At 36.9% G+C, this 24991-nt stretch overlaps 1 protein-coding gene across 1 annotated transcript in view; it reads left to right on the top strand.

The window, feature by feature from the left end:
* The window catches only part of pcdh15a (protocadherin-related 15a), a 412430-nt gene that overhangs the window by 378189 nt on the left and 9250 nt on the right, over window positions 1–24991 (top strand). The window contains exons 24-26 of the mRNA XM_056471438.1: window positions 8551–8769; window positions 22470–22478; window positions 22911–23060. Of these exons, the coding sequence (XP_056327413.1) occupies window positions 8551–8769; window positions 22470–22478; window positions 22911–23060 (378 nt within the window). The remainder of the gene's footprint in view (window positions 1–8550; window positions 8770–22469; window positions 22479–22910; window positions 23061–24991) is intronic.

Genomic DNA, 24991 nt, shown 5'->3' on the forward strand with positions numbered 1-24991 from the left:
TATGGTCCAAAACCTGACAGGTGGGCAAATCTAAGCTTGTTTTTATTCATTCATTAATTTTCTTTTCCCTTTATTAATCTGGGGTCGCCACAGCGGAATGAACAGCCAACTTATCCAGCATTTGTTTTATGCAGCGGATGCCCTTCCAGCTGCAACCCATCACTGGGAAACACATACACACTTATTCACACACACATACACTACGGACAATTTATCCTACCCAGTTCACCTGTACAGCATGTGTTTGGACTGTGGGGGAAACAGGAGCACCCGGAGGAAACCCACGCAAACGCAGGGAGAACATGCAAACTCCACACAGAAACGCCAACTGACCCAGCCGAGGCTCGAACCAGCAACTTTCTTGCTGTAAGGCGACAGCACTACCTACTGCGCCACTGCATCGCCCAGCTTGTTTTCAATAAAACAAATATAAATATGCATATAATAAATACTACTACTAATAATAATAACATTATACAAAAGCAAATTGTCATGAATAAGCTGAAAAAGCCCCCCTGAGATGAAGACATGAAAGCAGTGGTTTTTAGATTTATGTAGAAAATAATAATTTTTGTCATATTTTAGTCCTTTAATTCTTTTTCATTTGTAAAGATATTTGTGTATTGCTGTACAACCTGTGTGTATTAAGCAATGTGTAAGCGAGGCGCACAACTAATACGCTCTGTGCTTTAGACCTGCTCTCAGCTAGTCTATTGTGCAGTCTATTTTAGTTTCTCAAAAGAGCAACACATTTGCTATTTAAACAGCGTAGTGTAAAATGTCAAAATGACTCTTGCGTCCAGCTGAAACTAGTAAATAACAATTGCGACGCTCCTTGCACTGCATTGGGCCGGGTGTATATGTATATGTATTTCCCAAGTCATATTTAACAGAGCAATTAAATTTTCACAGTATTTCCTATAAAGTGTTTTTCTTTTGGAGAAAGTCATGTTACTTATTTATTATTTTTTTTTTATTTTTTTTTTTTTATTATTAGTAGTGGCAAATCTACAAAAAGTAAAGCTTTTAAAAGCAGGTGTTGCACAGGACGCGCCTGTCATCCTCAAAAAAGAACTCTGACGGCCAGGAATGCAGATTTACACTAATTTAAACCCTGCCGTTCCCTGAGAGTCAGCAGAGAAACATGTCTGGCATCAAGATTCAGCTCAAATGTGTGTTCACTGAGCCAATACACACACACAAACACACACTCTCATTCATATTTACACACACACTAGAGATCACAGACCACCTGCCTTATTCTGCTGTCCACACACACACATCTTCCTCTTACACACATTTATTTTCTCTGGCTGTGAGACGTTGTGTTTGTTATGGCTCGGAGTTTACCAGAAACATTTCTTCAGAGAAATACAGACAGGAGTGAAACAGCTGCTGGTGAACTGTGCTGAGAGAGAAATTCAACAGTTTGATTGAAATAAGAACTGCAACATTTCTAATCAGAGTTTTAATTGAGTTTTTTCCATTTCTTTCTCTGAAATCTCAGCAGATGTAGGATTGCATGTGAGAGTCTCAGAGGATAAGTTAAGAAAGTGCAGATTCAAGATGACATCTTTGTTTAATTGCGTTGTTTTTTTGAGAATCAGATATTTAGGGAATAATTGTTGTTGTTGTTGTTGTTGTTGTTGTTGTTGTTGTTGTTGTTGTTGTTGTTGTTTTCTCTACCAAAATCAAAAAGCTATTTTGCTATAAGAGCAGGGGTGGGAGTGGTGTCGTGGACGAAAGTGAAGAGGGGAGTGATGGTGGTGGTTGATTTTGAGGGGTGAGCAGTTGAGATTGAGGCCCCCAGAGGTACCTCTGGGGACCCCAAAACTGCGTGGACTCTTAAGCCTGGTTTATACTTCTGCGTCGGCGTGACCCACAGCGCATGCAATTGTAGTCGTGCATTTAAACTACTGCGTGCTGTGTGTGTTGCTCTGCAATAACACTTCTGAAACTCTAGCTGGCAGTAGGTTTTTATGTTCCTCTGTGTCGAGTTTCTTCGCTGATGTTTTGTTTTTTCTGAATGCTAACTTAATGTGCAAGTGCCCCAAACTCTCTCATTTTGAGGCTGGAACTGGCGGACATGCAACAACTTTAATCATAAGATAAACACAAAACAACAGTCTCCATCCGGAGCGCCTTCACGGGACTCCACACTTGTAAACACTCGCTGCATCGGGCTCTCACCTCCACCCACACTTCTCAGCGCTACCAAGCTGACCAATCACAGTGCTTGCGCTATGCGTTGTTGCGACATGTAGTTACATTTTTTGAGAGGTGCGCATTAGCATCGCCAACGGCAATGGCAAGGGCTATGCATACACGCGTAGGTTGCACCGTTGCACACGCGTGTGTTTGACACAGAAGTATAAATCAGCTTTTAAGATCATCTTAACTTTCCTCCCTAGTGGCGCCCCATCAGCTTGTATTGTAATTTTGGTTTTGGTTGCAATGGTTATGTTAGAATTAGAAGTCTTTATTGTCCACTCATGTGCAAATTCGTCTTTGCTTCCTACACCAGATTACTAGACACAACCCTGGCAATAAAACCACAAACAGATTCACAGTGTCACAGAATAACATAAAACCAACTTCATGATCATTTGTTCAAAATTATAATAGCAGACGGTTTAAAAGATTTCCTAAAAATATTTATGTGCTTTGTTCGTTCAATTGTTTGTTCATTCAATTTATTTTATTTTATTTTTATGCAGGTATGCATGTATGTACTTCCTAAAGTCATAAAATTTAGTTAATTATTTCAATTCCTTAGTTATTATGTAAATTTTTTAAATATTATATTTAATTTTAATTTTGTATAGCTTTATTATTGCATATTTATTATTACATTTTATTATTATTTATTATAGCTATTTATTAGTATGATTTATTATAGTTTTTGTTCTCCTTAAACGGATTTATTCCAAATAGATTTCTTTTATTTATAGTTTATTTCAGTTTTAATACTTTTTAAACACTTTTACAGTAGTTAATGTCTATTTTTAGTCTTAGTTTTTACTATCATTGTAATTTATCTGTATTTGACTTCAGCATTTTACCTTTAATTTTCATTTATAACACATAGTTGAAATGTAGTGCAGGAGTTACATAGACCACCTTTACAGATCATTTTTCTAGTTTTAATTGAATGCTATCACCAAATTAATTAATCAGTATATTTAAAAATGCATTACTACTGTTGATCTATGTTTATATTACACTACCTAGAGCATAAGTTTATTTTATTTTATTATTTTTATTATTATTCAATGCTATCACCAAAATAGTTAATCAGTATATTTAAAATGCATTACTGTTGACTGAGGTTGATATTGCAGTAATTTTATTTTATTTTATTTTATTTTATTTTATTTTATTTATTTTATTTTATTTTATTTATTTATTTTATTTTATTTTATTTTATTTTATTTTATTTTATTTTATTTTATTTTATTTTTATTTTATTTTATTTTAGAACATGCGTGTTTGTATGTATGTTGTTTTGTGTGTCTCTACAGACTGCTGTGATTTCTTTGCCCTTCTCCTTTCATGTGTTCTGCTGGAGACAAGGTTGTTTTCTTGTGTCTCAGGTCATAAAAATCAAAACGCGCTTCTCAAAGCTTTATAGTCTGAGCTGCAACTCGGCGCTCACAAAAGTTCCCCTCAGAAGCTGCTTTTCCCTTTGTCCAGAATCCGTCCGGTCGCTCAGCGAGTGGATGAATCCAATCACACTGCTGGTTTGAAGCCCATTGACTCTGAAATATGATATAAACAGACAGTCATTGTTGTCTCAGACCGCTTGTCTGTAACAGCGTGAGTTAAAGCGCACTGTTTCTCTGCACGATTCACACAGATGAAAGACTGCTGAGGCAAATCCAGGATTGAATCAGGATGTGAGGATCGGAAATTATAATTGAAAAATGAAACAAAATAATACATGTTTTTATGCTTCAGTCAATTTTTTGTAGCAATCTTTACTCCACCATTTAGTGTAACATGCTGTGCAAAATGCCAGCAACCAGCATTCTTCTTCATGGAGGTTTAAAACCACATAAGGGAGAGTAAATGATAAGGTAATTTGCCTTTTGGGATAAACTTTACCTATAAAGGAGTAAACTGGAGTGAGTGAGTGAGTGAGTGAGTGAGTGAGTGAGTGAGTGAGTGAGTGAGTGAGTGAGTGAGTGAGTGAGTGAGTGAGTGAGTGAGTGAGTGAGTGAGTGAGAGAAATTTCTCCCAGGAATACTTGATTCTGATTGGTTTTCAGTGTATGGTATGAAGTACATATCGGCGGTTGTTATCTGGGAATAACAAACCTTGGAATGTCATGTCAGACCAATCAAAATCAAGTATTCCAGAGGCCCTCATAATAATCCCATGATAACAACTTATGAAACTAATTACAAATGCTTCTCTGGGTACTTTGAATCATCTGTCAGTGTCAGTGAATGCACTCACATCCATGTTATGTCTTTCACGCCACATTTTGGCATTTTTTTGGCACCATCTTGTGACTGAATAATATATAGGTTAGTGTATGCTCCATTCAGCTGTTTTTGTCAGCTTTGCCTTTAATTAAAGAATTAAAAAACTATTATGGCTCGGAACAATGTTCTGTGCCTAATTTTTACATTTTGTGGCAAGTAGCCATGTAAAAAGAGGAATAAAGTACATCCAGGCAGTTGTTTTCATATCCTACATAGTCTTATACAACAGCCCTCAGCTTCGGATAAGCCTGTCAGGCTTTATTCTTGTGAAAACAATTGCCAAAATGTGCTTGACCCCTTACTTATTTTATTATTATCATCATATTTTTTTCTCGATCAATTATTTAATGTCAACTGCATTTTATATTTTATAATGTCTTTCCTGGGGGGATGGGGGAGTTGACGATCGCAAAGTGAAGAGTTGGGGGGGGGGGGGGGGGAAGAGTTGGCGATTGCAAAGTGAAGAGCGGATGGGGGAGGGGTGATGGGGGTTCTGATCGAGCAAGTATCTGCTGAGGGCAAAGGGGCAGTGGCTCTAGCCACCGGGCCACACCCCTTTGCATGGCAGAGTAATATTTACAGATACTTTTACTCTACTTGCACTACATTTTTAAGCAAGTACTTTTACTTGAGTATGATTTTTAAGTGCTCTTTCCACCACTGATGATAGGGCCCTGTATATGAAAAATCTTTCTGTGTGAATGAAAGTTAAAAATGAAAACAAAATGAAAGTGCAAATTTTAGGGACACGTGGGTCTTCTGTGTTTCACCAGTCTGTAACAACAAGATGAGTAAATCGAATTCAAATGAAATCTTTTTAACAATCCATTATTCTGATGAACAGCGATCAGATGTAAATTCAGAGTAGTTCCTTAATGCATCTTGAAAACTCCTGATCTTTTCATCCTCATCTCTTGTATAGCTCATGTCTTTTTTAAACACACAGATAAAAAAACACTCACACACACTCGTTCATCAATCAGTCTTTATACCTGGACCATGGGTGCTGTGTTTGAACAGTTCTGTTTACCCTGTTCTTCCACTAAGATGCTCTGTCATCAGACGGCTAATAGCTCCAGCATGAACACTTATAAAGTACTTAACCTGCAGATCTATGTAAACATTATTGATCAGACTAAGCGAGTTTTTTTTCCACATGCTGACAGTAGTGGCTGTGGTTATCAGCTGAAATAATAACTCCAGCTGAAGACATTTAGCCATGCTGGGTGAATGAGGATTTGCTCATCATGTTGCCTGGTAACCTGTAGGATGAGCGGGAAAAAGGCTAAATCCAGCTGAACACTTGCTGTCCTCATTAGCAGGTTGTTGGCTCCCGATGCTCTGCTGGAGATGTTGTGGATTGACACTGAATGTTTTCAGCATCTCGCTGTCAGTCAGTCAGCTCACTTCAGAGTCAGGACAGTGGAAAGAGACAGGGTTTGCGAGAAGAAATGCTTAGTGTTGAGTCGTCCTGAAGATGTTTGTTTTGTGATTTAAGAAGCGCTTGCTATGCAGGTACATGCTGTGTTTGTGGATGAAACAGATCCAAAGCGTGGGATTTATTGGTAAAATATGGGTCTTATTTATAAGGAACACCACAAACATTTGACATCGACATTTATATTTACATACATTTGTCAATTTGTGTTTTTTGTTTTTTGCCCAGTCACTGGCATTTTGTTATACTGGGGACACTTCTGCCACAAAAAAACAAATTACTTGTACGTGTAAACATGCCTGGCAATAAAGCTCTTTCTGTTTTTTTTTTGTTGTTGTTGTTGTTTTTTTGTTTTGTTTATTTTTGTTTTGTTTTGTGTGTTGTTTGTTATTTTTGTTTAGTTTAATTATTTATTTTTTGTTTGGTTTTGTTTATTTTTGTTTTGTGTTGTTTTTTTTTGTTTTTTTTTTGTTTTGTTTTGTTTATTTTTGTATTGTGTTTATTTTTGTTTATTTTTGTTTATTTTTGTTTTGTTGTTTTGTTTTGTTTTGTTTTGTTTTTATTTTTGTTTTGTTTATTTTTGTTTTGTTTATTTTTTGTTTTGTTTTGTTTTGTTTTGTTTTGTTTTGTTTTGTTTTGTTTTGTTTTGTTTTGTTTTGTTTTGTTTTTGTTTTTGTGTTTTGTTTATTTTTGTTTTGTTGTTTTGTTTTGTTTATTTTTGTTTTGTTTATTTTATTTTTGTTTTTGTTTATTTTTGTTTTGTTGTTTTGTTTTGTTTTGTTTTGTTTTGTTTTGTTTTGTTTTATTTTATTTTATTTTATTTTATTTTATTTTATTTTATTTTATTTTGTTTTGTTTTGTTTTGTTTTGTTTATTTTTTGTTTTGTGTTTTGTTTATTTTTGTTTTGTTTATTTTTTGTTTTGTTTATTTTTGTTTTGTTTTGTGTTTTATGGTATTATATGGCTGTATATTAGTTGGGAATATACCAATGTATATTGGTGGGAGGCGTGCGTTAGCTCGAGGCCACAGGTGGAGTGCCTAAGTGCCCCAGCAGTGCCAATATACAGCCATATCACACTGCTACTCGTGTGATGTTGTGTTTTGTTACAACAGTATGATGGCATAATCCTGTATATAAAAAAGAAAATCAAACATAGAGAGTCCCAAAAACCGTTCTATACGAGGAAATACTTTCTTCTGCCATTCATTTATATCTGCAGCTGATGTCAATACATCAGAAACCCTTGCTACTTCACAAATGTCACTTTAGAACTAGCATTTGAATGATTCTCTAGAGCAGGGACTCAGAGTGCTCAGCCCTGTTACAGGAGATCCTTCTTGCAGAGTTCAGGTCCAACACTGATCAAACACACCTGAACCAATTAATTAGGACCTGACCGGCATTTGATAATTACAGGCAGGTGTGTTCGATATGGGTTGCAACTGAAATCTGCAGGAAGGTATCTCCAAGTACAGGGTTGGTCACCCTTGCCCTAGAGTGAAGCTGCGGTCACACCAGAGTTTGTGTCTGCGAAATTCTGTCATGCGGCGCTGCAAAAAGGGGCGTGATTAAATAAGATGATTAGACATTAAAAAAGCGAGCGATTACTCCATGTTTTAAATTTCTGTCCAGAGAGGTCATGTTTTGATCCTCAATTGGTCTCACGCAGTCAAGTGATGTGATTTCGCAGGTCAGAGTTCACCAAGCTTGAACTTTGCACCACAGCAACATGCGAAACTTGACGCATGACCTTGTGTTTTCCGGTCTGACGCATTCATGTGACTATGAATGGAAGTCTATGGGAGGAAAAGCCCAGTGTGACCGCAGCTTAATGTCCAAAGTGATGACAAAACAGCTGATTTTGCTCACATTTTAAGATTCAAGGGCTGAACGGCATGAAGTGTCATCAGTCTAATGTTACATGGCTTTCCCAGTATTTCTTTGTTGCAATTGGGATTTCACAGAAATTCCCAGAAAAAGCCAAAACAAAGCAAACACTACCAGATTACTATAGATACAGGTATAGATACAGCACTACAACATAAAAGAAAGAGAGATCGACTTAGAATGTCAATTACCTATTTTTTGTTCAGCTGTATTTTGAAATGTACATGCAGAAAATTTAGAGTTTTTCTCCCTCTCCCTTGTTATGTGGTCGCCATCAATTTCTTTGCTCTGCTCAATATTGCAGGCTGATGGCTGCCGATGCTCTGAATCTCCAAAATAAACAAACTAACTTCAAAATAGGCACTATATTTATTAATATACTACATAGTTACAATCTAAACAACTGCATTTTCACCTAAAAAGCCTGTTATCGTCTATTTTATTCCTTTTTTTATTCTAGCAAAATTGCAAATTTTATTTTATTTTATTTGACACTACTGAACTAAAAAAAATTGTATTACTAATTAGTTACATTATTATCATTATTATTATTACATCACCCGAAAAGTGTACATACTTTATACTTACTATTTTATTAAATACATTTTTTATACTATCAAAGTTGCATTATTATTACCAAATAAAAAAGACTATTTGCATCGGGCTTATTTTTCTGTGCTTATTTGTATTTAGATGAAATATATTTCATTTATATATACCTTTGTGTGTTTGTCAGATTCCTGGATGGCAAGATTCTGGACATCAATAAGGAGTTTCAGCCGTATCTGGGCGAGGGTGGGCGTATTCTGGAGATCCGTTCTCCTGATATAGTGGCCACGGTGAAGAAAGCAGCGCAGGCTGTGGGCTACACTGAAGGAGCTCTGCTGGCCCTCGCCATCATCATCATTCTGTGCTGCATCCCTGCCATCCTCATCGTCATGGTTACTTACAAACAGTGAGTACAAGTACTTCAAAGTAATAATAATAATAATAATAATAACAATAATAATAATGGTAATAATAGCTGTTAATTATAAGTGTTAGCTGTTATTGTTGCAATAAATTCACATTAATATTTCCAAACGATAATTTCATTTTGTTACAAATTACACCATTTCTCACAATTATTATTATTTCTTTTTTATTATGATTATTATGATTATAATAATTATGATTATGATTATGATTATTATTATTATTATTATTATTATTATTATTATTATTATTATAAGTATTATTAATATTACTATTATTATTACTACTAATACTAACATTAGTAGTAGTATTACGCCCCATTCACAAGGGGTGTCGGCGTCATCGCTTCCCATTTACTTTGAATGAGAGACGTCAGTTATATACACATATATATATATATATATACATACATATTTATTTATTTATTTATTTATTTTCATTTATTAATAATTAAAGGGCTGGTTTTATTTTTATTTTTTTGATTACTTAATTTAGTATAAAAATTACAAATTACTATTGTTGTTATGAAGCGGACAGGAGACAGAGGTAAGGAAACGTTAGGGTGTTTATTGAATGACAACAAGGAGCACATGAAGGATAGCCAGGAGGATCAGGAATGATGTTGGGGTCTTTTCCTCCGTGGCTGGGTAACAGGAATACACGAGGATGGACAGCACACACCAGATACAGCTGACAGAGGATGACACAGACTTGGAAGGACTGGAAGACAGGACGATTCGGGAGGACCAGGAAGACTAGGAGGAATACAAAGAGAACAGGTAAGTAAATCGTTTGTTTAGCTGAGGATGACTACGCTGAGTGGTCGCTCAGTTGTCCGCTTTCGTCGAGACGAGCCCGGACAATGAGCGACTGGAGTGCTGTGCTTTTATCTGGTGCTCGTGAATGTGATGCAGCTGTGTGCTCATTAGAAGTCAGGTGATGGTGATCTTCGTGAGTGGGGGTCGTGAGAGCCTGACCAATCCATGACAGTACCCCCCCTCCCCAGGGCCCGCTCCTGAGGGCCGACACCTCCGACGCCGTGGTGGTCTCCCTCTGCCTCTAGGCGCTGGGAACTCAGGGTGGCTCTCATGAAACTCCACCATGAGACTAGGATCGAGAATATCAGCTCTGGGAACCCATGTCCTTTCTTCGGGGCCGTACCCTTCCCAGTCCACCAGGTACTCCAACTGGCCACCACGACGTCGGGAACGCAAGATCTCCTTCACTGCGTAGACGGCTCCTTCTTCTAGGAGCAGTGGAGGAGGGGGTTCCTCTTCGTGGTCAGGCTCTGTGGAGGGAAGAACAGGATCGTGATAGGGTTTCAGGAGTGATACGTGGAATGTAGGGTGAATACGGTAGTGAGAGGGTAATTGTAGTTTGTAGGTGACGGGGTTAACCTGTTCCACGATGGTGAAGGGACCAACAAATCGGGGACTTAACTTGCGAGAGGGCAGTCGCATGCGTATGTCCCGGGTGGATAGCCACACCTTTTGTCCGGGTGTGTATCTGGGTTCTTCAGACCTTCTTCTATCGGCGGTTACCTTGCTTCGACGGACTGCCCTCTGCAGATGTTGATGAGCCTCGTCCCAGACTCTCTCGCTCTCCCGGAACCAGTGATCCACTGCGGGGACATCAGATGGTTCGCCATCCCAGGGAAAGAGCGGTGGTTGGAAGCCCAGGACGCACTGGAATGGCGTGAGTCCGGTGGAGGGTTGCCGCAGTGAATTTTGGGCATATTCTGCCCAGCCCAAATACTGGCTCCAGGAGCTCTGGTGACCACTGCAGAAGGTCCTCAGGAACCGTCCCACCTCCTGAATCTTCCTCTCTGTCTGCCCGTTGGTTTGGGGATGATATCCAGAAGAGAGGCTGACGGCCACACCTAGGAGCTTGAAGAAGGCTTTCCATAGACGTGAGATGAACTGTGGACCTCTGTCCGACACAATATCTTCTGGAATACCAAATGACCTGAAGACTTGATTAAAGATATTGTCGGCTGTTTCAAAGGCTGTGGGAAGACCTTTCAGAGGGATTAGTTTGACAAACTTTGAGAATCTATCTACTATGACTAGAATACAGGTATTACCTTCTGACGAAGGGAGATCAGTGATAAAGTCCACTCCTAGGTGTGACCAGGGACGGTTCGGAATCGGCAAGGGATGGAGCTTTCCAGCGGGTAGATGACGTGGGCTCTTGGATTGGGCACAGTCCTTACAGCCCTGAACATATTGCCTCACATCCCTTGCCATGTTTGGCCACCAGAATCGTTGGGATACTAGCGAGAGAGTATTGTTGATCCCTGGATGTCCAGTGCCTAGCGAGGTATGTAAGGAGTGGATCAGATCTACCCGGTGTTCAGGTGGTATGAACTGCCGATGAGGAGGGCATCCCGGCGGAGCAGGGGCTTCCGGAGTGGCAACGACTGGAGGAGCGTTCCAGGTGATCGGACAAATGGAGATGTGTTCGGGAAGAATCTTCGTTGGGAGTTCTTCATGATCGTGATGCTCGTGTAAACGAGAGAGAGCGTCTGCTCTTAGATTCTTGGGTCCTGGACGATAGGAAATGGAGAAATCAAAACGTGAGAAGAAAAGTGACCATCTGGCTTGACGTGGACATAGTCTCTTGGCCTCTTTGATATATTGGAGGTTTTTGTGATCTGTGATCACCTGGAACGGATGTTTGGCTCCCTCCAACCAGTGACGCCACTCCTCCAAGGCTAGCTTGATTGCTAGCAGCTCCCTGTCTCCTATGCTGTAATTCTGCTCCGCCGGGCTCAACTTCCGAGAGAAATAGGCACAGGGATGCAGTCGGTGCGGTGTATCATGATGTTGAGATAATACTGCCCCGACGCCGGTGGTGGATGCGTCCACTTCCACCACGAAAGGAAGATTTGGGTCAGGATGAGTCAGGAGTGGGGCCCTTGTGAACTCCTTCTTAAGAAGGCGGAAGGCTGCGGCTGCTTCTTTGGTCCACTCCAGTCCTTTGGGTTTACCCTTGAGGAGATTAGTGAGAGGTGATGTAATCCTGCTGTAGTCCTTGATAAACCGTCTATAAAAGTTAGCAAACCCAAGAAACCTCTGGAGCTCCTTAATGGAAGTGGGTTCTGACCAGGATAGAACAGCCTCAATTTTCTTCCCATCCATACGTATACCGGTTTGATCAATGATGTATCCCAAGAAATGAATCGACTTCTGGTGGAATGAGCATTTCTCCGCTTTGAGGTAGAGGTGATGTTCTCTCAATGTGTGTAGGACCTCCGCAACGTGTTGGCGATGTTCGGCCTCACTCCGGGAGTAAATGAGGATGTCATCTATGTACACTATTACAAAGTGGTGAAGAAACTCCCGGAGGACTTCATGAATGAAGTTTTGGAATACGGAGGGGGCGTTGACCAGACCGTAAGGCATGACCTCATATTCATAGTGGCCAGTAGGGGTCACGAATGCTGTCTTCCATTGGTCCCCCTCACGTATTCTTATCAGATTATACGCGCTGCGGAGGTCCAATTTAGTGAAGACTTTAGCTTCTCGGAGCTGTTCCAAAGCGGCTGGTACCAGAGGAAGGGGATATCGGTATTTTACTGTACCGTTATTTAGGACCCTGTAGTCGATGCATGGACGCAGCCCTCCGTCCTTCTTGGCCACAAAGAAGAAGCTTGAGGCGGCTGGTGATTTTGAGTGACGTATGTACCCCTGACTCAGAGCCTCCCTTATGTAATCTTCCATTGCCTGATTCTCTGGAAGCGAGAGCGGGTAGATCCTACCTCTTGGCAACTGGGCATCTGGAACTAGGTCGATCGCGCAGTCCCATGGCCGATGCGGCGGTAGCTGGGAAGCTCTCTTGGGGCAGAAGACATCATGAAAGGAGCTGTACTCCTTAGGAATGTGGATAGACTGCTTCTCAGGAGGGCTCTCGACCGATGTTGCAAACAAAGAAATGGGGTTCCGACCTTGAAGAGGGAGATTTGGAAAACAGGTAGGTGTACATCCAGATCCCCATTTCTTTATCTCTCCTGTGCCCCAAGAGATGATGGGATCGTGCTTCACCAGCCACGGGCGCCCTAGAATGATGTCCATATTTGCACCCTCCAGAACCAGAAATTGAATCCTCTCTTGATGTAACAGCCCCACTTGAAGAAGGATGTCTTCGCATTGTCGATGGATACGGGTCGAAGATCGAGTGCACTGGGTTATCGGTTGTATCTGGTATATATGCGAGGACGCCTCAGTACGGAGGTGGAGTTGACGACAGAGGGATTGGGAGATGAAGTTCCCTGCTGACCCGGAGTCGATGAGGGCTGTGACAAGGAGAGAAATAGAGGCAGTAGTTATTTGTACGGTGGTAGTAAGTGGTTTACATTGTTCAATATTCGTACTGAATACACTCACTGAAGTCCGAATGGGACGAAGGGGACACTCCATACGGGTGTGTCCACTGACACCGCAGTATAGACACAGACCCCGGGTCAGCCTCCTCTGTCGTTCCGCTGATGTCAGTCTTCCAGACTCTATTATCATGGGTTCTGGTTCTGGAGAGGCTGTTGACTCAGGCGATTGGAGGAGTGCAGACGAGGGGGTGATGGTGTCCTGTTGATAGGAACGGAGACGATCGGAACATCGGAGAGAATGTTGGATGAATCTCTCCAGACCCATTGTATCATCTAATGTGGCCAGCTGGATTCGGAGAGTGGGTTCCAAGCCGAGCCGGTACGTGGTCAACAACGATCTCTCATTCCATCCACTTGCAGCTGCTAGAGTGCGAAACCGGAGAGCATATTCCTGTGTAGATAGAGTACCTTGCTTTAGATGATACAGCTGCTCTCCAGCGGCTACTTCCCCATCAGAACGTCCAAACACCTCTTTGAAATACTCCGTGAAGGTAGTGATGGAATTCATGACCGGCCCGGCTTGGTTCCAGATCGTCTCAGCCCATTTAAGTGCAGGTCCAGAGAGTAGTGATACGATGTAGGCGATCTTTGACTTATCTGTGGGATATAGAGAAGGTTGCATTTCGAATATGAGGGAACATTGTAACAGAAAACCATTGCACTCCCCCGCTCCGCCTGAGTAGGGCGCTGGTCGGGCCATGGGACTGGAAGGAAGGGCCGAAGAAGAAACTGTGGAGGCGGAAGTGCTCGGTGCTGGTGGTGCGTTGGAAAGTGGAGCTGGTGGCTGTAGAATCCGCTTCAACTGGTCCACCAGCTCTTGAAAGTGATCGAGGGTGCTCATGTTGTCGTCGTTATGGGTCCGGGCTTCTGTTATGAAGCGGACAGGAGACAGAGGTAAGGAAACGTTAGGGTGTTTATTGAATGACAACAAGGAGCACATGAAGGATAGCCAGGAGGATCAGGAATGATGTTGGGGTCTTTTCCTCCGTGGCTGGGTAACAGGAATACACGAGGATGGACAGCACACACCAGATACAGCTGACAGAGGATGACACAGACTTGGAAGGACTGGAAGACAGGACGATTCGGGAGGACCAGGAAGACTAGGAGGAATACAAAGAGAACAGGTAAGTAAATCGTTTGTTTAGCTGAGGATGACTACGCTGAGTGGTCGCTCAGTTGTCCGCTTTCGTCGAGACGAGCCCGGACAATGAGCGACTGGAGTGCTGTGCTTTTATCTGGTGCTCGTGAATGTGATGCAGCTGTGTGCTCATTAGAAGTCAGGTGATGGTGATCTTCGTGAGTGGGGGTCGTGAGAGCCTGACCAATCCATGACAATTGTTGTTATTATTATTATTATTAGTATTATTGTTGTTGTCATTATTATTATTATTATTATTATTATTATTATTATTATTATTATTATTATTATTATTATTATTATAAATAGTAGTAGTAATTGTTGTATATTAGTCAGCCATGAAAATAATTATATTAAATACGGTAATTTTTTTTATTTTAGTAATAATTAAAGAAGTGATTTTATCTCCTATTTTTCAGATAATTATATTTTATGTTACAAATGACACATTATTATGTTTTTATTAATAATAATAATATTAGTAATTGTAGTATATCAGTAAGCCTTAATTAATAATTATATTAATTCTAATAAAAAATTTTATATTTTAAAATGTATTTTATTAATAACATACAAGCTGATTTTATTTTATTTTTTCTCTGTATTATTGGTTAAAAAATAACGTTTAGCTTCATTTTCTTTCATTTGACAAATGTTTATATATTACATATTTTACAGTTTATATATTGACAAAAAAAAGGCAATATGTGTCTAAATCTGAAAGTTTCTCCAGAAGAAAATGTTGTCGACAGTCAAACTGTGGGAACTACATGTTTGCACACACTTAACCCACAGCTAATATTTTATATATGCATTTAATACATAAAGACAGTGTAATTCTCGCACTTTCCATCACTGAGCTGCTCATGTACATTCCTGAAGGCATTTTACTGTACAGTCTTTAACCGCTGAGGACAGGCTGGAAAACACACACACAGTAGGTGAGGGAGATGAGCACTGTGTGCCAGGTATTAAAATGGCTTTTTTTTTTCAGTAATTAGCCATGCTAACAGGCTAATCTCCCAGCCAGCTCTGTGTGAAAGCAGATTAATTATAAGCATTTGTGACATATCCCAGGCATTGGATCCATCCGTCACGTCTCCTGAAAGCCTGCAGCTCCTCCGAGATCCTGACCTTCTGCATACACACCGATGAGCCCGTCACCAGACATTGTGTAAATACGTAACAGATGGAGAATCACAGGGCAAACACAAACAGCCAAACACACACACACACCAACAAATATCACACACAAACACTTGAACAACGTTTTGCAAATGCTAAGGCTATGTTTACACTAGTGCATTTCTGTTTTAAAACGATGTTTTAAAATTGATTTGATTTATTTGACATGGACATTACACTGGACAAACCATGTGCAATTGTTTTGGTGTTATACAGTGCTCAACATACATGAGTACACTCCTCACAAATCTCTCATTTAAACTAATATTTTCTATAGGAAGCTATACAATATTATATTTGTGCATATGCATTCGATTAGTCAGTACTGAAGCCAAATCTGAACCTAATCTAACAAAATAACGTATGATAGTGGTCCAAAATTAGTACACCCAAAATTATGTGATAGGGAAAATATTAAAATAATAATAAAAGAGAAACAAAAAAATGTAGAAAATGTTATTTTTATAATCAAGAAGATTTTTTTTTTCATTTATTAATAATTATGGGCTGGTTTTATTCTTTTTTTTTTAGATTACTTAATTTAGTATATAAATTACAAATCACTATTATTATTATTATTATCATTATTATAAATAGTAGTAGTAATTGATGTATATTAGTCAGCCATGAAAATAATTATATTAAATACAGTAATAAAAATATGTTTTTTTTATTTTAGTAATAATTAAAGAAGTGATTTTATCTCTTTTTTTTTCAGATAATTTTATTTTATGTTACAAATGACACATTATTATTTTACAATATTATATTTGTGCATATGCATTCGATTAGTCAGTACTGAATCCAAATCTGAACCTAATCTAACAAAATAACTTATGATAGTGGTCCAAAATTATGTGATAGGGAAAATATTAAAATTAAAAAAATTATATTAAAAGAGAAACAAAAAATGTAGAAAATGTTATCGAAATTTTATAGTTTGTAACTTTTCAACAATATTTTGCTCGAGTTTCATTGTATTATCTTTCTATGTCTAAAGATGTTCTGTGACTAAAATATTATTTTAATAAATATATCTGCTTAATAAATATGTTTTGTTCAAATGCACCAAAATGCATTGCCTATATTCACTGAGAAATGAAATGATAAATATATTCATTTTCAAAATGGGGTGTACTCAATTATGTTGAGCATTGTCACAGACTTGCATATTTTCAACACCTGTCCAAGAGAGGCCTAACATAATAAACCTTATATTATATTAGTTCATGGCAATCCCTCTTCAGAAAATATATATAGGCTTTTTACACCTAATAGTTTTAATAACTCATTTCTTTTGTCTTTGCCATGATGACAGCACATGTCACTAATCTTTTTCAGGATGCTAAGTGAAATTTAATGGCTTAACTAGGTTGATTAGTCAATCGAAAAATAGGAGGATTAATAATATTCATTCATTCATTTTCTTTTCGGCTTAGTCCCTTTATTAATCTGGGGTCGCCACAGCGGAATGAACCGCCAACTTATCCAGCATATGTTTTATGCAGCGCATGACCTTCCAGCAGCAACCCATCACTGGGAAACCCATACACACTCATTCGCACACATACATACACTATGGACAATTTAGCCTACCCAATTCACCTGTACCGCATGTCTTTGGACTGTGGGGGAAACCAGAGCACCCGGAGGAAACCCAAGCAAACGCAGGGAGAACATGCAAACTCCACACAGAAACGCCAACTGACCTAGCCGAGGCTCGAGCCAGCGACCTTCTTGCTGTGAGGCGACACTACCTACTGCGCCACTGCATTGCCCAGGATTAATAATATTTACTGTAAAAATGGATTAAGAAAAAAATCCCAGGCAATTTATTGCAGGCAAAAAAGAAAGACTATTTTCAGAATAAATAAATAAATAAATATATAGGAAATTATAATTTAAATCATTAAAAAAAAAATATATATATATATATATATATTTATATATATATATATATATATATATATATATAATTTTAAGTTTTCCCTCAAATGTATTTCCACACTACACAACTGAAACTGAATGCTAAATGTCAGAAGTTAAAAGTAGCTACAATTTGATGAAATTGTGTGTAACGACACTTATTATGATTAATTTGAAATTGCATTGAGAGAGAAAAAAAATGTATGTTGAACTTGGCAACAAGTCATTCATCTTTAGAAAGCTATAAATCGGATCATACTTATATAAATATATGGTTTATATAATTATGACTGTATATTCAGTTGTTTCAACATAATTAACATAAATTCAACATAAATTATAGCCTGAGGGCTTAATTAAACCGAATGCATCTTTGCTTATAAAAATGGAAGATGCAATGTAGGACAAAACAAAAGCACAGTATAAAGCATTTAGTCTACAAACACAACCACAGAGCAGCTGTAAACAGAAATTTTGCCCCACCTCCAAGCTCTTCTGATTGGTCCACTGCTGTGGAACTGACAGTGATGAGCAGAACTGCTTGTGAAAGTTGAAGCTTTTTCAATTTGACACAGCATCTAAAAAGGCGGCACTCATGTGTGTGGCTCTTCAAAAATCATGAGATGCATGGGCAATGGTCACACACATCCATCAATTATGTGTTTACATTAAAAAACAATAGAAAAGTACATTGGAAAGGTAAAATGGAGGCTTGACATACAAAATTATATTGTATTAGTTCATACTGCCATTTCTTCTTCAGAAAATATATACAGTGGAAGGCAAAAATATTAGACCTCCTGTGAAAAAAAAAACCTCAAGTGCTGTTTAACGGAGATATGATTTTTTTCAGCACATTTTTAAACCTATTAGTTTTAATAACTAATTTTTTGGTCTTTGCCATGAAGACAGCAGATAATATTTAACTAATATTTTTCAGGATGCTAACTGAAATTTAAAGGCTAATTAGGTTGATTAGTCAATCAAAAAATAGGAGGATTAATAATATTCACCTTAATGTTTTTATTTATTCCAGGCAAACTAAAAGAAAAACTATTTTCTGACGAAAAAAAATATAGGAAATGTTCTTGCTCCGTTAAACAACACTTGGGAATTATTTGGAAAAAAATTAATAGTTTTAATTTAGCCCTCAAATGTATTTCCACACTACATAACTGAAAACTGAATGCTAAATGTCAGAATCTAAAAGTAGCTACAATTTTATTAAATGTTAACATATAAAACCCAAATTATAATGGCATTTATTACAATTAATGTTAAATTGCATTGTCTTAATTATCTATAAAATCGCTTTGCTTATAAAAATGTAAGACGCATTGTTACAACAAATGCACGGCATAAAGCACAAGGATATCTAAACACAACCACAGAGCACCTGTAAACAGAAACTAGCAATGGTTGCCCCACCTCCAAGCTCTTCTGATTGCTCCACTGCTGTGGAGCTGACAGTGATGTGTTTACATTGAAAAACAATAGAAAAGAAGTGCATTGAAAAGGAAAAATGACCCCTAATAATGTACAACAGTACATATAGCATTACACTGAGGTGGGAAAAAATCATGTTTAAGTTGAGAGTAAATCCTTTCATTATTATTGTTTTTCAGAACAAGATTTAAAAAAAAATCTATAGTTCAGATACAAAAGCCTCTGAGTGGCATCTGAAATGTTCTTCTAAAATAAGCACTTATCTCAGACTCCGGTGTTCAGGTTTGGTCATTTCACTTTGTTCTTGCCATTAAAAAACTTTCTTGCACTTTCTGCTATTTCAGATTCTTTAAACTTTATTTTCAGAAAAAAATACCAAAACTTAATGCATTATGGTCAGAAAATCATTTGGTTTATCAGAAAATCTGGATCATTGTGTTTATCAGAAAAGTAAAGACAATGATCGAGAGGAACCAATCTGCATGTAAATGTGAGCAATCATGAGTCTTAATTTTGGCCCGTCCTCTATAAAATGCCGAAGATTTCAAATTAAAATGGGCTCTGCAGTTTTTCCAAAAGTCTCAGTTTTCAATGTCTGGAGTAGTGTGGATGACATGCATAACCTTAACAAAAAAAACAAACAAAAAAACACAAATGTAAACATCCTAAATAGTTTTTTTTTGAATATTTGACTCCTATAAAGATGAAAATTAGGAGTCACGGGATTCAAAGACACAAGATTTTGCACAAGATCTTCCATTTTGGTCTGAGTAATTGCATTGTGGTTAAATAAGTAATATGGAGAGGCTCTGTGTTTGATAGCCTGCAGGAAGCCTAGGGTCAAAGCCAGAGAGAGTGTGGACGAAATACAAAGATAGGATGGAGATTGAAGGTCATAGAGTAAGGGAAAGAGAAAGAGAGGTTAATGCTCAGAGCTGTATTGTTTCTCCACTGTGGAGATGCAGGATAAACAGGGGTTATCCTTCTGTGCTCTTATCACATTTTACAGCATGAATTATGCACACATAGACACACACACACACACCTTCAGCAGCAGCTTCAAACACAAGCATTCCTATGATCTCCATTGTTAGAAATATGGCTTGTGAAATTACAGTTTGGACTACAAATTAAATTATACATGAAAATCAAAAGCATTATCATTTACACAATGTGCTGAATAACCCAATTAACCACAAGTAATTGCATATAGAAGTATTTGTACCAGAAAATAGCTTTTTTTTTTGGAAAATTACATACACTGGAAAAAAAAAGCTTTTCTCGCTTAGAGTTTTTGTCTTGTTTTGTCCAAATATTTAAAAATTCCTAAATCAGTTTAAAAAATATTGTTTTGTTTTCAGAAATAATAAGCCAAAATTAAGTGAGTTTTTTCTTAAAGTAAGATAGATTATCTGTCTAATCTAAAATAATCTTATTTCAGACTTTAAAAAAAAACAAGATTATTTTACTGATTAAAAATCACAAGTGCTGTTTAACAGTGATATGATTGTTTCAGCACATTTTTAAATCAAATATTTTTAATAACTCACTTTTTTTCTTTGCCATGATGGCAGTGCATACTATTTAACTACATATTTTTCAAGATACTATGTCAATTTAAAGGCTTAACTAGATTAGTTAGTCAATCGAAAAAAAAATGGTGGCTAATAATAAAGATCATAACACTTGTTTACATTTTTTTTTTACTTTAACTTTAATATTAAATTGTGCTAAGAAAAAAAAGTATGTTGAATTTGGCAACAAATCTTGCATACACCAGAAAAAAATGCTTTTCTCGCTTAGAGTTTTTGTCTCGTTTCTTGTTATTGTCCATATATTTAAAAAGTCTTAAATCAGTGAAAAAATTGTTTTGTTTTCAGAAATAAGTGAGTTTGTCCCTAAAGTAAGCTAAATCATCTGTCTAGTCTTAAATATTCTAAAATAATATTGTTTCAAACATAAAAAAACAAGATTCTTTTACTTACCGTATTTGAAGATTATTTTGCTAGTTTTATGTGGAAAAAAAATATTTTATTTGATTATTTCTCAAAACAAAACAATATTTTTTAGTTGTCAAGAAAATGACATTAGATATTTGAACTAGAAATAAGAAAATGTCTAAACAAGAAAAGTGCTTTTTTGCAGTGTACAAGTCAGGTATAAAATTATTACTGGCCCACAAACATTGTTATTATATTTATTAATAATAATAATAATAATAATATATATATATATATATATATATATATATATATATATATATATATACACCTTAATAAAATAGGAATGGTTGGTGATATTAACATCCTGTTTGTGGCACATTAGTATATGTGAGGGGGCTCATGAAAGAATAAACCAAGCACACCAAGCACACCATTTTTTTTTTGTGAAATTCCCAATAAGTTTGATGTGTCACATGACCCTCTTCCTATTGAAAAAACAAAAGTTGAATCCAAGATGGCTTCTTCAAAATGGCCACCATGGTCACCACCCATCATGAAAAGTTTGCCCCCTCAAATATACTAATGTGCCACGAACAGGACATTAATATCACCAACCATTCCCACTTTATTAAGGTTTATCCATATAAATGGATACACCTTTATATATATATATATATATATATATATATATATATATATATATATATATATATATATATATATATATATATATATATATATATATATATATATATATATATATATATATATAGATATATATATATATATATATATAAAGGTGCCTAATTACCCTAACCTGGCTTGTTAACCTAATTAACCTAGTTAAGCCTAGAAGTGTCTTGAAAAATATGTAGTTAAATATTATTTACTGTCATCATGGCAAAGATAAAATAAATCAGTTATTACAAGTTAATTATTAAAACTATTATGTTTAGAAATTTGTTGAAAAAAAATCTTCTCTCTGTTAAACAGAAATTGGCGGAAAAAATAAACAGGGGGGCTAATAGTTCTGACTATTTATCATCTCCTTGGAATTATAAGGTTCTATCGGCGTTCTGAATGATTTTGAGAAATTGAGCTTCAAAGTTTTTGCATTCCATATAGCAAACAGTATGTGTGTAACATTTGTTTTTTAAATAAAAAGACTTAAAATGTAAACAACTTATAAAAAAAACTTAATGTAAATAAGTTGTCATTTAAAATAATGTCAATAACTCAGTTTTGACAAAAATGTCAGATTGAACCTTGACGATATATCACAGTTAATAAAAAATATTGCAATGTCAGTTTTTTTCCAATATCGTGCAGCCCTAATTATATTATACTTTTTTATTATTATTTTATTCTGAGATTCATCCAACAGAAAAGTATATTATAATAAAAACAATAATAGTGCAGTAATAGGTACAAAATCAGGATTGAAACATGTCTGACACAGTCTCTCTCATATTATATTATACTTTTTCATACCACTCCCCTGGTATTATAGAGTAGTTTCAGGTATGCTGTATTGTATTGAATGATGTTATACTGTATTACCTATTCTACTATGTGTTGAATTGTTCCTGCGCATAATCATCCACTAATTCCTTTTTCCTCCTCTTCCTGTGGCTGCATGTGGACTCTGCGCTCAGATTCAAAGAGTAAGTTCAACTTCTTCTTTTTGATGAATTATTTGCCAGAGAACTTGTGCTTTCATACCCTCGTTATTCAGTTCAATCCTTTAAAACAGGAGCGTACGAGGGCCAATGCATGAATTGAGATGAAGAGCAGGGCACATTCTCTCTGATTCCAGCACAATAGCGATGCCTTTGAAAATGAACCCGAAATGACTGGTTTCATGACCTCATAGAGTACAAAGTGAGCCCGGTTCACTTCCCTTCTAATAAAACACCTCATCTCAGTGTGAAAGGTGTTGAATAACGCATGATATTTTGCATCGCATGAATAAAAAGTGCTGGAACAGTTCAAATGAGAGTCTCCGCTCATATCCAGACCTCATATCCTGCGATAATAGAGCCGAAATGAGACTATTGAGGGAAGGAAACTCACTCTTTTGGGGGTGCTTTTTACAGGAGGCAGGCCGAATGTGCCAAAACTGCCCGTATACAGATGGCACTTCCTGCGGGCAAATCAACAGGAGGCGGCGGCGGAGGTGGTGGTGGTGGCGGCGGTGGTGGCGGAGCTCAGACCAATCTGTACGAGGAGCTGGGAGACGGTGGCATGTAAGTCAACCTGTTCTAAATAATGCCTTCAACCCTCACAAACGACAGCAGAGAGGCGATTAACATAATGTGTGTGCGCTTGTAGATGCGCTTGTAGATGTAGTGTGTGCGTTGACGTATGTCTGGAGGAATGGTTCACCTCAAAAACAGTATTTCTATCATAAATCTCTGCCATCATTCCCAACCTGTGTTGCTTACTTGAACAACCAAATAATACTTCAACATTTTGTGGAGTTTCTTTGTAATTATTTACAAAATTAACTAGCAATTTTGGTAACACTTTAGAATAATGGTCCATTAGTTAATGTATTTAATAACATGAACTAGCTAAGGATACTCTTGTAAAGCATTTGTTAATCATAGTTCAACAATTACTAATGCATTTTTAAAATCTAAAGTTGTGCTTGTTAACATTAGTGAAATAATGTGAGTTAACATGAACTTAAATAACATTAACTAACGTTAACAGAGATGAATGAATACCATAATAAATGTATTACTAATTGTTTGTTCATTTTAGTAAATACATTAACTAATGGACCTTTATTTTATAGTGTTACTGCAATTTCTTACTGAGAATTGTTTCCGTTTTATGTCATCCCTTGTTTTAATGGAGTAAAAGTAGTCAGGTTTAATTCTTTGTATACTGTATATTCACATCTTCTGGTCATTTAAAAGCAGTGGTTTTCAACTGGCTTTTCCAGGGGATGAAATGTTTCAATAGTCGTTAAGCTATGACACAATATTATTTGTTTCCTAAAAAATCCTTAAAACATTTCCTACAATTTTTGAAAACTGTAAAACACAATACCAAGCACTCTCAGAAATAAAGGTATGCGAGCTGTCACTAAGGTGGTACCTTTTCAAAAGGTACAAATTTGTACCTACAAGGTCCATATTAATACCTCAAGGGTACATATTAGTACCTGAAAAGTACAAAAATGTTCCTCTTATAATTTTTAGGTACTAATATGTACTTTTGAGGTACCAATATGTACCCTTTAAGTATAAATGCTTACCTTTTAAAAAGATGCTACCCCAGTGACAGCTTGCGTACCTTTATTTCTGAGAGTGTGTTTAAAGCAGCACTGCATCCACCTAAAAAAAGTCTTTAGTTTTTTCAATTAATTATTTTAAGGTGAAGGGTGCGCCTTACTCAGTTCAGTTATTCAATTGTCAGTGCACTGATTAGGGGTGTGTTTCCTGAAAACCACCATTAGCCAACTTAGGTCACAAATGCTGTCGTTACAATTATAGATTAGCGATTTGTCATTCCAACGAACATTCCCAGAGCAAGTTCATAACATGTGGACATAACATAATTTAAATCAAGTAATTTTAGGATGCCAAATTCAAATTTATGCGTATAAAATATATTTTCCCAACAACAAAATTGTGGCTAGTGAAAATGCCAAGTGGCTAGTAACGCTGGAAATCTACTAGCCACAGTGGCTGGTGATCAAAGAGTTAATGTCAAGCCCTGTAAATAATTCACAAAAATGATCAACAAAACTTAAAAGTGAATGAGTTAAATAAACTATGACTGAACAAGATCAGCTTTCACATTCTCAGCCAGGCGTTGTTGTGGGGTGATATTTGCACTCACACACAAGTCAAATGCATGATATTTAGCAAAAAGCACCCATAAAATGATTCCTGCATAGTTACATAACCAAGAGTCATTTTTTTGCTAAATTAAATATGTTTTGGAGGTATAAAAAAAATACTTGTATTACATCCTGATAATTTTTTGAAACTTGACCTGTGCTTGAGCACAAGAGTCCAAATCTTTTACATGGTGAATAAGACTGCATGCATTAAATAGCATTATACCAGCCCTCCTTTTAATGAATCTTATAGAAACTGCTGCTGATTATTAATGAATATCAGGGTCATAGATTTAGCATGGACGAAGGGGACGCGTCCCCACA

Source organism: Danio aesculapii, chromosome 13, assembly GCF_903798145.1.
Source record: "Danio aesculapii chromosome 13, fDanAes4.1, whole genome shotgun sequence".
NCBI classification, from domain to species: Eukaryota; Metazoa; Chordata; class Actinopteri; order Cypriniformes; family Danionidae; genus Danio; species Danio aesculapii.